Here is a 15,709-nt window from a genome sequence, read left to right on the forward strand (position 1 = left end):
GAACAAATATTACACTGTGAACATGTTATTGCTGGGAGCAATTACAGTAGAGCACAGTGACACAGCTGCTGGCACGGCTGCAGACACTTTTAAAAGTGGCCAGTTTTCCCATATGGCCGCCCGACTCCTGTGCTGTCAGCAGATCTGTCTCTGAGCTGAGCAGGAGCTTAGCATAAAACACAAACACAGCAGCGGTCCTCCGGGGACGCGGCCAAGGAAACGTACGGAGCCGTGCAGTTCGCTCCCTTTGTTATTTTGCTGTTGTGAAATGGTAAGCCGGATACATTACACTTGTCTGACCTGTCTGTCGACGAAGGATCGTGGCAGCTAACTGTCAGCACATGCACCATTATCTGCTGACTTTTAACCAAGTAAGATTAAATGATTGAGTTTTGTCAAGTACTTGAGAAATGCAAAGGACCAAACAAAATTTCTGTGAAGAAGGAATTTATTTTTGCCTCTCTGCTTCTACATTAATCTCCTTATGATGCAGCCAGCATCGTAAATGTTAAAAACATCAGTGTGCTATCAAAAGGACTGCATTATTAAAACAGGTGAGGAACCCCCGAACCCCCTTACAGCCTGCCTATGAACACTACGCCCAAAAACTAAGGCCGAAAAACGGCATCTGGCATGGTTACAGTATGTGTCCATCGTCCTCCTCCCCTAAAATCAGCTTGCTGTGTAGGTAAGTAAAGCATGATCATTATCAGAGCAGGTAATCTTTGATCCTGATGTCGTCACACTGCAAGTGTTAAGAAACAAGTCCTCAAATAATCATCTGATATCATTTCCCAACAAAGACTGCAAAATTTGTAGCTTTATAATAACAAATACAATATATTTCTACACAATCAGTATATAAAGCTTTGAAGTAGCTATTAACAAAAATAACCAGAGATACATGATCAGAAGGCACAGCGACACAGTGGTGACAGTGAGGAGACTGTAAACATTTTGTCCTGTTTGTCCAAGAAGAAGTGTAGCAGGAAGGGCTCGAGTGTTTCCAGAAGGCAGTGTGTTGGCCACGAGAGCACCACTGCTACCGACGCGGCAGCCACTTCAACAGTTCAAACCAGAGTTTTAAGGCTAAAAACACTTAATGTAGGAAATCTCGCACCAGATGTGTAGGCAGCAGTGAATACAAGGTTATTTAATTCACCCACATACCAAACTGGTGCGCCATCATTTTTACTGATTCTCAAGAAATCTAAAACAATTTGAGTGTTTTTTTTTAATTAATTAACCCTACTCCCAAGTACCCATCGTCTCTTAAACAAGGACATCCAGTGCCCAAGAAAATGTGGCCCAACATACACTGAAACCTGGATTTGGTTGAAATTTTGCTGTTACTGGAGCATAATCTCCTTTAAAGTCCCTTTCTGCTGGATAAGCAGCATCAGCAGTGTGTCTGTGTTTGTGTATATATGTGTGTGTTTGTGTGTGAGGAACTGGCTGTTGTTTGCCAAGATGCTGCAGGCTGGCCAAAGGGAGCGCTTGGCCATTTATCAGCGAGGTCTAAACCGACGGATCGAGCCGAACGATCCGTTACGCGTTGTCGTACTTCTGCAGAGCCTCTTCTAGCTTGCCCGTGATCTTTTGGAAGAAGGTGATCTGCTGCTGTAGGTAGTGCTGCATCTGCGCCTTGAAGTCTCGCACGCGGATCTGATGGAAATGCTGGATCTCAGCCAGCGTAGCGAAGGAGATGATGTTGCAGCGCTCGTTGATGCCTTCTGCCTGTGCCCGGTCCATTTTGCCCTCCTCCACGTGCTTTTGGCTCTCTTTCACCTTTGTCAGCGCTCCTGTATGGGGGATTAAAAAAAACAGGAATTTTAGATTTATTTTCTAATCAAACTAATAAATATTTTCTGTTTTCTAGTCCACGAAAAGCACCCACACCACTAAACCTGCAGTACAAAATTAACACGTGGTGCATTTACTGACCTATTTGTGTTGTAGAACAAAATATGAAAGTGTCTAAATAACCTCAAAACCCACTGATTTCAACATGAGGAAACCAGAACTGCAAAATGCCAATTTCTGGCCACTATATATCCAACTTTGAATATTTACAGCCTGGAACAAGGAAGTAGTTTCAGTATTTATAGCAAATTTTCACCTCTGTGACATCAGCACTTGGGGTAATATTTTTTAAATAAATATATTCAAGGTTAGGGGTGTGTCCGTTTTGAGTCACTGTGTGCCACACCTGAGCACATTTAACCACAGGACTGGGAACTCCTGCAGCGTGATCCCTAGAAGTACCCAAGAAGGAAGTCCAGTGCTTCCCCTATGACGGTTACCTCAGTGAAAAATCAGAGTTAAAGCACGTGACAGGACAGTGTGCCACTCCTTATAAATTTGACCTCAGTTAGCATCTGTGTGCATGAAAAAGAGTGATCAACCATATGAATGACTTCATGTACAATACAAGTGCAGACCAGAGGTGGAGTTGGGATGATTGTGCTTGGTGACTGTGCCTAGAGAGTGTACACTCTAAAAAAAACCACTCAAAGGAGTTGGCTATTCAGTTTCTCTGGTAGGCGCATTTTATTTCAATCCTCTTGTTTGCTACCCACAGTTAGTGTCCCTTTTAATAGTCACAATAGAAAGGATGAATCACAGGGTGATGTCATGGCAGCGTCTATGGGTTTTCCACCAAGTTCCAAGTTGCTGTTGTCACTACCTGATATTGGCCACACCTGTAGCCTGGCTCTGTGTTGCTATATTTGGGCAGTTATTTATTCTTCAGCAATGGCAAAACAATAATTGCTAGTTGATGTAATATGCTGCTCAGTGAGCAAATGTGTTGCTAGAAATAAAATGTAGAGAGAGCGTGTATTTCAACTTCACAGCAGGGAGGTCTGTTAAGTTAACTGGTGATAATGGTTGTCTATGTTAGCCCTGTGACAGGAGGGTTACGTATCCAGGGTCCACCCCATCTGAATCGGATGAGAAGATAGATGGAAAAAAAGAAATGAAATTTCAGTGTTAACCTTGATTTTTCCTACTATTCTGAACTAATAAGAGTTCAACTGCTGTACAAATTCTTTATTTACAGAAAAATCCAGAAAGTCCCAGATTTTTGTTAGCATACAGTGTACACATATGTGTCCCAGTGAAGATAAAAAAAACTCATCCAGACACAACCAGACAAAACAAAACCCACAAGCATGTTTCTTTTTTTTAGCACAAACCCCCCAAAAAACAAAAACGAAACATGAGACCTTTCTTATTTGGTCAAGCTTAACCTTTAACTTATCAAACTGACCAAAAATAGTGGGAACACTTATGAGCATGACAGGCTCTCTGTATCTATATTTAGGAGCACAACTCTAAAAATATCTATTAAGTCATTTCAAAGCCTCGAACCATTTAAGGGATTTTTCTGGCAGTTTCTCCCAACTACCAGGGCTATTTAGGATTAAAGTGCACTCATTTTAATAACTGTTTGACTTCAACTGTTGGATGTTTGCTGTGCATTCGTGTAAAGCGTGAAAAACTAAGATTGCACCTTTACTAAACTCCTAACGAAAACCCACTGCAACAAATCCACAGAATCATACTCATACTGAAAGTTGCACAAATGCCTGCTCAAGTTTGTCACACATGCACAAAGAGCTACTTTCTGTCATCGCTGTGGTGGGGTCTTGTGGCATCAGAGCACCAGAAATGATGGTTTACAGCCCTGCATTTCTGCATTTCATGCTTAACTGACACTTCCTTTACAAGAAAGTACTACCTTTTCAGTGCCACAAAACAAGCCTTCAGTCAGAAGAGACAAAACATAGGCAATTAGCCTCCAGCTTTCCAGACAGATGGTTCAATGAGAGCGGAAAGCAGAGTCACAACAACAGGACCTCGTGGCTGATGACTTATCAAACTGCTGACCAGCTGAAAGGAATGAATGTCATGAGAAATTAATGTTAAGCTGCACGGGGCGAGTAAGTGGTGGGAAATGATGTTCTCTCTGAACTCACTACTTAAAAATGGTCACATATCACAGCTGGAAGCAAACAGGAAAACCACAGACCATGGACCTACTGGTGAGGATGTAAACATGAAAGTTACGTGTGTGTACATCATTTTTTGGTTCCTGGTTCTTAGAATTTAGCCCTAATGTTTCGGTTAGACTTTTAAACAGCATAAAATCAGATTTACAGCTGAAACAATGAGTTTTCTGTCAAAAATCGCCGAATGTGGTTCAGGTCTCTGATTGAGAAGACTTGCTTGTTCCCTGTGTTTTCTATGGATTGTTGAGTGGACAAAATATGATGCTGTGTTTGGAATTTTTCAACATTTCCTGGCATTTGATGGACCAAACACTTAAATTATTCACACAGTAACTTAGCCCTGAACCAGTGTTTCATTGAGCCTTGCTAAAACACTGGTTTGCCCCATGCTTTGAAACGTGGGAAACCAGTGTAAGACGTACTTTGTGTGGAAGTTACTGAGTGTTGACACTGAAGATATGTAGCAAGAGGGGTGAAATAGTGTGCACGACATGGCCAATTATAATCCTGGCCTCAGAGCAGTCTGGAGGTGTGATTTGTGGCCTTAAGGCATGTAAAACTTCCTGTGTTGTTGTGTCATGGGAATTTTTTTTGTCGTTATATGAGCTGAGTCACCAGCACTCAGCAAGAACTCAGAGGCAGCCTACTTGTTTCCTGAAATGTGACACCACAAAGGGCACACTGACCTAAGTCACCACCTTTTTTTGTTTCCATTAAGTTTCTTTTCTTTGACTCGAGTTGTAAGGCCAAATACTTGATCACACTGAGAAAAAAAATGTTGAAAATCCTCCCTCAAAAAAAGACAACTCGTTGCCCTTCCCCTCACCAAAATCTGCTCAGTTTGCCTTCTGGCTATAGTTCCTTCAGCTGAAGTTTAACCCAGATCTTTGAGATTAGTGTGATGTACAGCAGACTGAACATGACAGAAAGAGAGGTGAAGGGGTATGGGGAAAAAAAACAGATCAAGTTAACCACAGATGTTGAAAGTATGGATGCTTGGTTCCACCACTGAAAAAAACAACGTTTGCAATCTATAGGTCAAAATTTCAGGTCATTATCTCAATTTTGAAACATTTTAAATAAGTAAACTGAAAATTTGACAGATGGACGACATGATGGCGGAAACATACAGAGGAAATATTAATCCTCAAGGTGTTTACCTCCACCTTAAAGGTCTCCGGCTTCCTTTCTTTTAAAGCCCACTAATGGATTAAGACAGAATAACTGTTACCATGGAGACTTTGAAAAAGACAAGAGTTTGATCACGGAGGATATGGTGTCAATAGAGTGTAATATGGAAAGCTACATGATTTTCACAGCTGCAAGTAAGTTTTGCAGAACTGTTGCACAAACAGAGCTGCTGATCACAGAGAGAAGCTTTTTTTCAGGTGTGGGAGATGCAACATTGCAAACTTCATAGGTCTTAAAATAACGTTGGTACGCTGGGTAAATTTGGGCTTGATAAACTTTGACCCAGTCATGCAACAAGTCTATAAATGTGACTGTATGAAGTTCAGGCTAATACTGCATTAAAAATGATATGAAGATGTTATGCAGGTCCAACTTAATGGGGGTCTATTCTTCAGTGCAAAACCCCTCTGAAACCCTACCCCATTAACTCTGCCACCTACTAAATGTCAGGTCAGGTTGGGTGGATGCAGCCGGATGCAGGAGGAGAAAAAACCTGGAATTTCATTTCCTTCTCTGACTGGCATCCCATATAAAACACTGGGACATGACCATGAGGCAATCTGCATTTAATGTATCAGCACAAGCATAAATGCTGGCGACGACGTGGGCCACTTACTCAGGTTACATCGTAGGCTCTACAAAGCTTCCCCGCAGAAATAAAAATCAGGTCTTAGTGTGATTGCTTCACGACTCAGACAGAAAAGTCAGCAGGTGCTCAATCAGACATGAGGCTGGCATGCTGAAATGCCATCAGATTAATGGAAAACCATGCATGTCTCAAGGAGTCTTGAGCAGTCTTCATGTGACTCATTATTACTGCTCATAATCTGTCTTTTTATTGCCAGCACTCATACACTGGCTACTTATTTAAAACTGGAAGGTAAAGAAGCCATAAGGAGAAGTAAGAAATAAGAACTAATGAGAACTAAGACATCACATACAATTTGAATATTAGAGTTTAGAACTAAACCGAGTGTTGAAGAAATAACTAAAGAAAGATCACCCTGCTCACTATTTTTGTTCCAATAAATACACTATATGTACAACCACAAATTGGGGTTAACCATCCAGAGCAGCAGACAGTGCACAAGAGAAATGAAGAAGAGTGTGCGTGCAGGGTGGAGTGGGTGGAGACGAGTATTAGGGGTGATGCATGACAGAAGGATTGCAGCAAGAGGGAAATGGTAGTGAGAGCTACTGTGGTGTATAGTTTGGAGGTGGCAGCACTGATAAACAGGACAGGAGGCCGAGCTGGAGGTGGCCAAGGATAAGATGATATGTTTTCATTGGGCGTGATCAGAATAGACAGGATTAGATATGAGTATATCAGAGAGACAGCTCAGGTCGAGTGCTTTGAAGAAAAAGTTAAAGAGGAAAGGTTGAGATTCAACTATAAGAAGCAAATAAGCTTCATAAAAACGTTGATACATTGAAAGAAATTCTGAGGTTTTTAATGATTGACTCATTTTACCTGGTGTAACTTGTAGCACTTAATATCTACTCATTATATTTGAGGTGAAGCTTATTTTATATTTGCTAGATACATAAAGACTAATAGATGCACAAACCCAACATCACAGATAGTGATGAATGAGGTTAGTCCTGATATTTGCTTGTGCAGAAGTCCTCCCCGCACAGAGGTGGCACCCAGCCCTCCTGGGCTCGTTGCAGGAAGCCGTTTCAGGTCTTATATAATCACCAGTTACACAACACCAAGCTACAGCAAGCCTGTGACCTGCACAACCAGCTGCAATGTCCATCTCATCAGTCTGTCACCTCTGCCATCCACTCGCGCATCAGAGGACATTTAAATAGGCTATAACAATATATCAGGACAGACCCGCAGAGTTTGCACAGGAGTGCACGCTGAAAGGCTGACTCAGCAGGAAAGCCTGACATCCTTGTAAATCGATGCTTTCCTTTGCACGCCTGCCATTGTTTTATAACACCATGTGGTGATAAAAACTAATGAGAGCAGAGAAAATACTGATCTTAAGGATGTGCTGAACTGGTAAAATTAAGGAGGTAATGAAATGCATAAATAGAAAAATGCGAATAAGGATAAGGAGGCAAAAGAAAAAGTATTAAGCCTTCACCAGTTCAACTTAACTTTTAGGTTCTCCCTTAATGAATTAGTGCTCTGCAAGCAGTCTGTGGGATTTAAAATAGATAGATAGCATGCACCAGTAAACTTCCTCTTTATATCGAAATGCAATGATGTGTTATCTATAGTACTACTACTCCTCCTTCATAAACTTTATGACAACTTGGTGTCTGAGCATTTTTACTGACTTATTACTGCCTATATCACTGTGACTGCACAGCTCAGAGCATAAAGTTGTGCTCTTTTGTGCAATCAGAAAGTGTTTTCCTCAAAGAAGCACCAATTGCAAGATTACTTTTTTCACACCAAGCTTTGTCTGAACAGGAACTTTCAGCAGCAGAAGCGTCTTCTGTTTAAATTTGGCTAACGCAGAAGGTCAGCACACAAGAAAAAAAGGCGTGCTTTCACTTCTACATACTGATGGCAGCTAAACCAAATTTAGACTGACACATATGCAGTCAAAAGTTGTTTTTTTTTTTTGGTTAAATATTAATATTCATATTACCTCTCTTTTGATGTTATTTAAACTGATCAAAAGCATTTGAATTGTAATGACTTTGCTTAAAAAACAGCTGCAGATTCTTTGATAATCAACACAAATTGTCCTCACCTCTAATCCTGGATGGTAAGACCCTAAACAATAAACTTTCTAACAATAAGCTTTCTGACAATAAACATTCTCTTCTCTCAAGAGGTTCAAGTTATTAGAAACAACATAATACTTAGGGCGTCAATATTAGATTACAGTAAAGCTAAACAGCTTTGGAAAGCAAAGCCATATATGATGTCAATAGTGTGGGCTAGCATTATTGCTGCCAGGCTGCACTCTAACAGCTAATCTGGTCCCTGCGGAGATGGAGATCAATAGGCTGATGGTCAATGTCCCTCTGTGGGAAAGCTCACATTTCACAAGTCACTTGCATTCAAACTTGTCTGGAGTCTCTGGCCACAGTGAGACAGGAACAGGAGGCTAAAAATGGAATCCAGGTATTGATAAAGTCTGAGAGGCAGCTGCTTTGGTATGTTTTATTTAGAGATAGAAACCATCATATCAGTGCAAGACCACCTCTGGAGATAAAATTCCAAAAAGGGAGTCTCTGTGTGCAATTTAAAGTTTACATGTCATTATTTCCCTAAGCTGTTATCATGTGGATGCTCATAAATATGTCTAAAATTTCAAATAATGGAGTCAGCGTGTGTTCAAATAATCCCTGTGTGACATAAGCTCAGGCTTCACCGTGTTCTAGACACTCAGTTTCAGAGTTTACTTCAGCGTCTTGTATGCTATAACTTTGCTCTTCTCCATGGCTGGCTGATGGACCAATAACACTGCAGACTGTTTGCACCATATACTTTGTATACTGCCTCCATCTGACAGCACAGCTCTCTGCAGGTAGACAGGCCATCCCCAGACTGCAAACAGACTGTGAACATGCTACCCCTGCTGAACCAGAAATTCTGCTTAATATGGACATACCAGGCATAAACGTCTGTGAGCGCAGTGGATAAACCCATGAGGTGTTTTAACCTTCTGTTTACAAAAGCCAGCCAATCAGAAGAAAGCAGGCTTTAAAGGAAGTAGAAATGAGATCAAATGCTTTGCTTCAGACAGAGGACAAAGAGAAGGGGCTGCACAAAAGCGCAGAATTATTTTTGAACGTGTGAAGCTACTCTATTTTTTATTTGTAGACTTCACTAAACAGGAAATTAACATGATATAGATCCTCTTTTAACTTTTTATCTTTCAATCCCAGCTGATGCCACTTGTGCGCCACTTCTCCTCCAGAAACGTGCAGTTTGGCTTCTCACAACAAAGGATGTGGTCAGTCCTCTTTTCAGGTGTGGAGAGAGGCTAACGGGAAAGAAGAATCACACTTCCTCAACATGTGGTAACGGTGGTTGTAAACCGAGCAATAGATGGAAATGAAAAATTGAAAAATAACGCTCATTATTAAAGAGTATTACTGATGAGCACGTATGTGGCTGGTGTACCTTTACATTCCCAGCCCCACAGCTGTGTCTTCAAACAGTGATATGACAGTGAAACCTAAGCGCTCAGTTTTGTGTGTGTGTGTGTGTAGATAGATAGATAGATAGATAGATAGATAGATAGATAGATAGATAGATAGATAGATAGATAGATAGATAGATAGATAGATAGATAGATAGATAGATAGATAGATAGATAGATAGATAGATAGATTTTTTTAACTTTTTAATTATAGTGTTTTACTGCAGCAGTAGCAGTTGTCAAATGATGGAAAATTATAAAAGACACTGAAGTGAGTAGACATTATAAATATATACTGCAGGCTGAATATGATGATACCTGCATGAATACCTTTGCAGTAGATATTTGCATTTAATGCTCCTCAGGCAGTCTGAGTGACAGGCTTCAATTCAGGTGTCATAAACAAGCATATGTTTGGAAATACTGGATGCACTGTAAGTATGTCAACTGTTCTTCTTTGTAGGATTATAAATGTTTACAGCCTCTAATAGGTTTGATAAGCTGGAATAGACTTGTAGTTTTGTTTGAAATCGATTATTGGCTTAAAGAATAATTACAAGGAAATGAAAGCTCATATGGAAAAAAAACCCAAAAAACTGGCTCAACTGGACTCAGAATAAAGGAACAAGATGAGATCAAAGCAATTTTAGATTCAGTATGCTCTTCCTTTAATCTCCTGCATATCGCATCTTTTCCTTCAGCTTTATTTTTCATCTGCCGTTGTGTGTTTGTACTACTCCTTGATCTTTTCTCAACATTGTGCCTGCAGCAAGGTCTTCCAAATATCTTATCTCTGGAATTGGGCTGGGCTTATCACACCAGACTGTGTGAATGGCTGTCGCCTTATTTGGAGCTGTATGTGGCCTACGTGGTGATCTTGATTTGAAGTGACTGTGACATTTGTAACCCACTGCAGCCACTACACAATCCATCCTGTTTCCTCACTCTCTGTCATCGACTGTGGAGTGAAAGGACCCGGTGGTTTTGGGGGCGCAGGCAGTGGCACTGGCAAAATGCCATTTTTAGCATCTTTTGTAAAATTTTATCTTATCAATTAAGCACAAGTAACATGTTTTTAGTGGGATTGTGCACAAATACTTTGAATGAGAAGCATTAGTCTGCGAGTGCATACTGGCTCATGTCCTCTGTCATGTCCCACATTGCACTGTTTGAGGCAGGACTTTCAGTTTGTAACTACAAAGGCGGAAAGCAGTCTGTCAGGTATGACCTACAGACCAAAGGTGTGGTTTGCTTTTTGTTTTTCTCTTGCATTAACTGTACTGCATATATGGCAGCGGTTGTGAGAGCAGTTCCACAGTTCCTTTTGTATAACAGTGTATCCTCTCATGAGTGACATTTTGCCACACAATGAACAATTGCTGGGCCAGGGTACTGTAGGAGGGTGGCCTAGATTAGTCTAACAATTTACTTAATCTGTGCAAAGACTGACGAGGCTTCACCTTGGAAGGACATTCTCTCCATCCGCTAACACGTGATGCTTCACCAGCAATGGAAACTCAAACATAGGCTGAACAGTTCCACCCAATCATTTCAACAGGTGGGACAAACAGAGGCAGCAGCATGTAAGCCAATTTCCAAACGCAAACAACGGCTATTTGTTTTGCAAAGTGCCACAGCCTGTGTAGTAACCTGACTGCAGTTTAACAAGAGCAGCTATGCCTCAGACAAAATTACCCTGTTTATCTTGTCACAGCAAGAAAACATGCTTATTTCTCTACTTTGAAACCTCAGACAAACTTGTGGTTGAAACTAAAGTCTTATTGATCCCACAGTTGCCATATTGCTTTACTTTAAGTGTATATGTGGTGAGTTTAAATGGGGTGGCTCACTGGGATTATGAAACATTTGAATATTTTGGCCTCTACTGTTCTTCTGAATTTGAATTGTGTGTATCTGATAGTTTTCTGCCTTTGTAGTTCAGTTTGGTCTTTATGCTTACTGCATAGAATTCAATTATAATCATCATCATAATTCCCTTCTGATGTCTCAAGAATCCAAAGACGTAAAAAAAAATAGCCGACTACTGAGGCTCCTCAGAGGGGACAAATCTAGTAAATGTGTATGACTGTGGTTACCTTTCTGGACATGGATGATGTCTGGGTAGTTTGCCAGATGTCCTTGGTAAAGAGCTAACAAATCCATGATCGGGTCGAGATCCTTGTTGGGCTGCTCGGCGAAATATTCTCCGATGGTTTCGAATGTGTCCCCGGTGAAGGAGATTGCCTGGTTGAGTCCTGCAGAATACACCTGCTGGTCGATTTCGAAGGCTTGACTGAGGACCTTAAATGACATCCCTACTTTTTGATACTCCTTCTTGAAGCCACTGATCTGCTTTCGCGCAAACTCACTGACGGTGGCATTGAGCTGCAAGGTGCTGTCGTCCATTCTTTTAGTAAAAGTCTTGAATCCATCTATTTTGCTCTCCACCTCCTGGAAGTCTAACGGAACTGGCGGAGGGCTGATGGTGAGGAAAAAGTTGGCTCCGACCATCTCGTCCTTCTCTGCCTTCCTCTTCCCCTGCTTCCAGGCCTTCTCGTCTGCGCTGTTGCACGTGAGGAAGTGCTGGAAAACATCACACCTGGCCAGGACAGGATGACTGGTCATGTGGTTCATCCACCATATGAGGCCTTTCCTCCTCTTGGAGATAAAATCCTCCTCAAAGCGCCCCGTGGCCTGCTTCTCTGGAATGTGTGGCACCGAGATTACGGGAAACTTCTCCACTAGCCGAGCATACAGCCAGTCAAAGTGCTTATACCTCCTGTTCACCGGGTTCTGTGTGTGGGTGGGTGTCAGCTTATAGGAAATGTAGCTTTTCATGCCCTTGAACTTGGTCTGTTTAGTGGGGTCATCAATTGCACAGTTGAATGGGTAAGGGTTCTCTTGCCACTCTGGACCATAATTACCCATCACCACGCAGATTTTATCCCCATCCTTCACAAAGCCGGACGCCTCTCCGAGCACAAACGCCTCTCCCCCTGACTTCACAAAGGTCGAGAACCTGTTCAGGTTCCTGCTCACTGTAGCAGAGCTCTTGGCTTGCTGAGCGTTACCTCGTGGCACTGATGATGTCGTCACTCTGTAAGTGGACGGTCCATTGCCTTCATAGTCATGGTACCGTCCTCCTACAGTACCTGGCTCATCTGCCACAGTAGAGCTGTCATCCCAGTCATCATCCCAGTCATCATCGCTGCCTTGGCTGGGCTGCTGGTAGCCGTGCTGCTGCTGCTGCTGCTGTAGCGGTTGTGAGAAAGCGGGGAAACCAGGAGGAGATGGTTTAGAAAAGTTCTCAACTTTAGGTTTATAAGAGCCGTCAAAACCTCCGGATGGGATGTTGGCGTATCTAAAGTCCGGGTTAGCGTCCCCAGATGTGTTGCAGCTGTTGTTGTTGACAGTGGTGGAGGCGGCATCGTTCCGCAGGATCTCCACGTACGAAGCGGGGAACAGTCCCCTTTCCCCTTTGCTGTTCACCCCTTCGAACCAGCCCTCGATGTCCTTTTCGCTGTACACAGTCAGGATCTCATTCTCCTTCACGGACACCTCTCCGGGGTTTTCAGAGTTGAAGTCGTACAGCGCTCTGGCTCTGAGCGCCATGATTCACCACAGCTGGAAGGAGAGCAGGACAGCGGGCTCACTTACGGCTGGCTGGCCGGGACAGAGGAAGGCACAGCGGGCAGCCGGGCTAGCTCGGTCAGCCCAACAGTAACTACTCTCAAAACTCAGAGCACAAACTTCTACAACAGCGTCTTCAAGCAGATGCTCTCAGAGTGGTCCTCTGTGTTGGCCAAAAAGCACTGGGATGTTTGTAATCCTGCAGCGTGCGAACCTGAATTAATGTTTTTTTCTCCCCTCTCCACAACAACACTAATCTGTGCTCCAGCAGTCACCCTCCGATCCCTGTCGTACGCTTCTGTCTTCACAAGCTGCGCAGCAACCGCACGTCAACCAGGCTGAATAATCGAGGGCGGAGCAACAGCACGCCGCGATCCGCCCAGACGACACAAATCAACCGGCCGTGAGCGCTGCGAGTTTCTCTAGACTCGATGACTGATTGATTCCAATCGGAAACAAACCGATGCGCCTGCGGGGAGCAACGGCAGAGACATAACAGCTGATAAGATGATGCCTCAGCACATGATTTAAGGCTTAAAGTATGTGCTGAGGTCACCGTCAGGAGTTTTACATATTGTGTTAGTGAATAAGAGGCGTTTCATACAGTTATAACGCTTTAAATGCAGTCTACAAATTCCAGGTAATGTAATGTCTATTAAAGGCATCAAATCCCAGAGCTACTTCACTGCATAATTACTTCAAATTAAGATTATACATAATGATTAACCTGTGAAAACTTTAACCAGGTACATTTTTTAAAGGCCTGACTGTTGATGATGTTGACTCTAGTTACTAATTAACAGTGCAGCGCAAGGGCACGAAGAAGAAAGGGGTCATTCTCCTGCATCAATTTACATTTCATAAGAACTTTGATCCATTTCTGTATATGAAAACACAGCAGGAGTCTTAGTTTTTCATGTTTTTATGGCATACAGCTTAAGCTGTATCTTATTGTCAGTGATTGTAAATACAAATTGTTCCCAACAAAACTATAAGGTTTACTTATTTCTCAAAATTTTGAGGAATTAACTTCACTGTCATTAATAGTAGCTACAATCGAGAACAAACCGAGGAGTCATTGAATTTTCCAGTGCTTAAAATTTTACAGACTTATCAAAGCAAATGGCAAATATTTACACACAGCAAGACTCGCTAGTCTGAGATAAGACCGCAAATGATGTTCGGATATCAGATTAGAAGTCGGGATCGGATTTCGGTGGTTTCTCAGTCAAAAGTAATGCCAGCAAAATACTGATATCATCCTGACTTTGTTCGCATTCTAAACATTCATACTTTCAGTTAAAGGCTGAATGGGGAAACTACTTATGTGTATTTTAAGTCAGTTTAATGTCTAACTTATAAGTTAATAAACTACAAAAAATACAATAAGTCTTTGGATAATTTAACCGAGACATAAATGGTAAAATTTCCTCTGTTTTCTCCACTGATAACCCTGCATGCTTCAACATAGCCACCTATAAAGGACACATAGACAGTGTGGGAGAGACTAAACATGACTCCATTATCAATTATTCTGATGATTAATAACGCGATTATTGAACTTATATTTCTAGTATCAGAAAATTGTTACAGGTGGTCGCTCCACTTTCCAGCCCAAATACTGTTTATCGATTCAAAATTGAATAAAAGCTGAAAAGCTCTGTTTAAATGGTGTTACATACAGCAGGTAAGCATTTCCTTGGGAAAGAGGTGCACTGCACAAGGACGTCCTTAAATCCACTTTACTTGGTAGACACTGCCCCCAAGTGGCTTTTTCTTGTTTTGTTTCTCAGTGAAAGCTTGTGAATTCTTTACATTACCCAAAGTGCTATTTGTACAAATAACATCAATGAAAACGACTAAACATCGGGGGGGGGGGGGTTCTTAATAATAAGTGGCAAAAATAAGGGAATGTTTTTTAAAGTGTGCATTTGTGTCACAACTCAGTCACTTTTTAATTCACTCAACATGAAATGAAAGGAATACAATTTTAGTGAATGGCCTTATAATAAAACAAACTAGAAAAATTTGCATTTCCTGCGAAAATGCAGTGTGGATGCTGTAATGCTGAAGCTTTCTGCTGAAACTAGCAGAAAAAGCTGAAAAGTTGCAGAATTTGTAAAAACTTTGCAGAAGCAAAGGAACTTTGCTAAAATGTAGTAACTTAGCAGAACTGCAATATCTTAGAGGAAACATAATACTTGGCAGAAATACAATAGCATAGCAGAACTTAGCAGAAATAGTGTAACTTACCAGAAACACGATAACTTCTCAAAAATACAAGAATTTAGGAGAAATAGTATAAGATAACAGAAAGAATATATTTAGCCAAACATTCTTAAACATTACAGAAATACTATGATTTAGAAAAACAGTACAACATAGCAGAAATGCTGCGATTTACTAGAGACACTGTAATTTACTATTAATATTGAAATTTTTAAAAATAATACTATGTTTTAGCACAAATACTGTAATTTGACAGAAATACTATCATTCGGCAGAAATACTATGTTTCAGCAGAAATACTCTGGTTTAGCACAAATATTATAACATAGCAGTAATACAATTATATAGCAGAAATGCTATATTTAGAAAGAAAAATATAATATAGTAGAAATACTATGATTTAGCAGCAATACTGTAATCAGCACATACACTGTAACATGACAGAAATTCCTCCACTTAGTAGTAATACTATAACATAACACAAATGTTATGATTTGGCACAAAAAACATAATTTGGCAAAATACTATGAT

The 15,709-nt window shown here is 41.2% G+C and overlaps 1 protein-coding gene across 1 annotated transcript; it reads right to left on the reverse strand.

Moving 5' to 3' along the window:
- Positions 1–430: 430 nt before the first annotated feature.
- Positions 431–13,314, reverse strand: snx18a (sorting nexin 18a). Its single transcript, XM_031728037.2, has 2 exons — positions 11,416–13,314; positions 431–1,802 (listed from the first exon to the last, which is right to left on the reverse strand). The coding sequence occupies exons 1-2, from the start codon at positions 12,929–12,931 to the stop codon at positions 1,549–1,551; spliced, it is 1,770 nt and encodes a 589-aa protein (XP_031583897.1). The 5' UTR covers positions 12,932–13,314; the 3' UTR covers positions 431–1,548.
- Between the last annotated feature and the right edge of the window lie 2,395 nt (positions 13,315–15,709).

Source organism: Oreochromis aureus, linkage group 12, assembly GCF_013358895.1.
Source record: "Oreochromis aureus strain Israel breed Guangdong linkage group 12, ZZ_aureus, whole genome shotgun sequence".
Taxonomy (NCBI): Eukaryota; Metazoa; Chordata; class Actinopteri; order Cichliformes; family Cichlidae; genus Oreochromis; species Oreochromis aureus.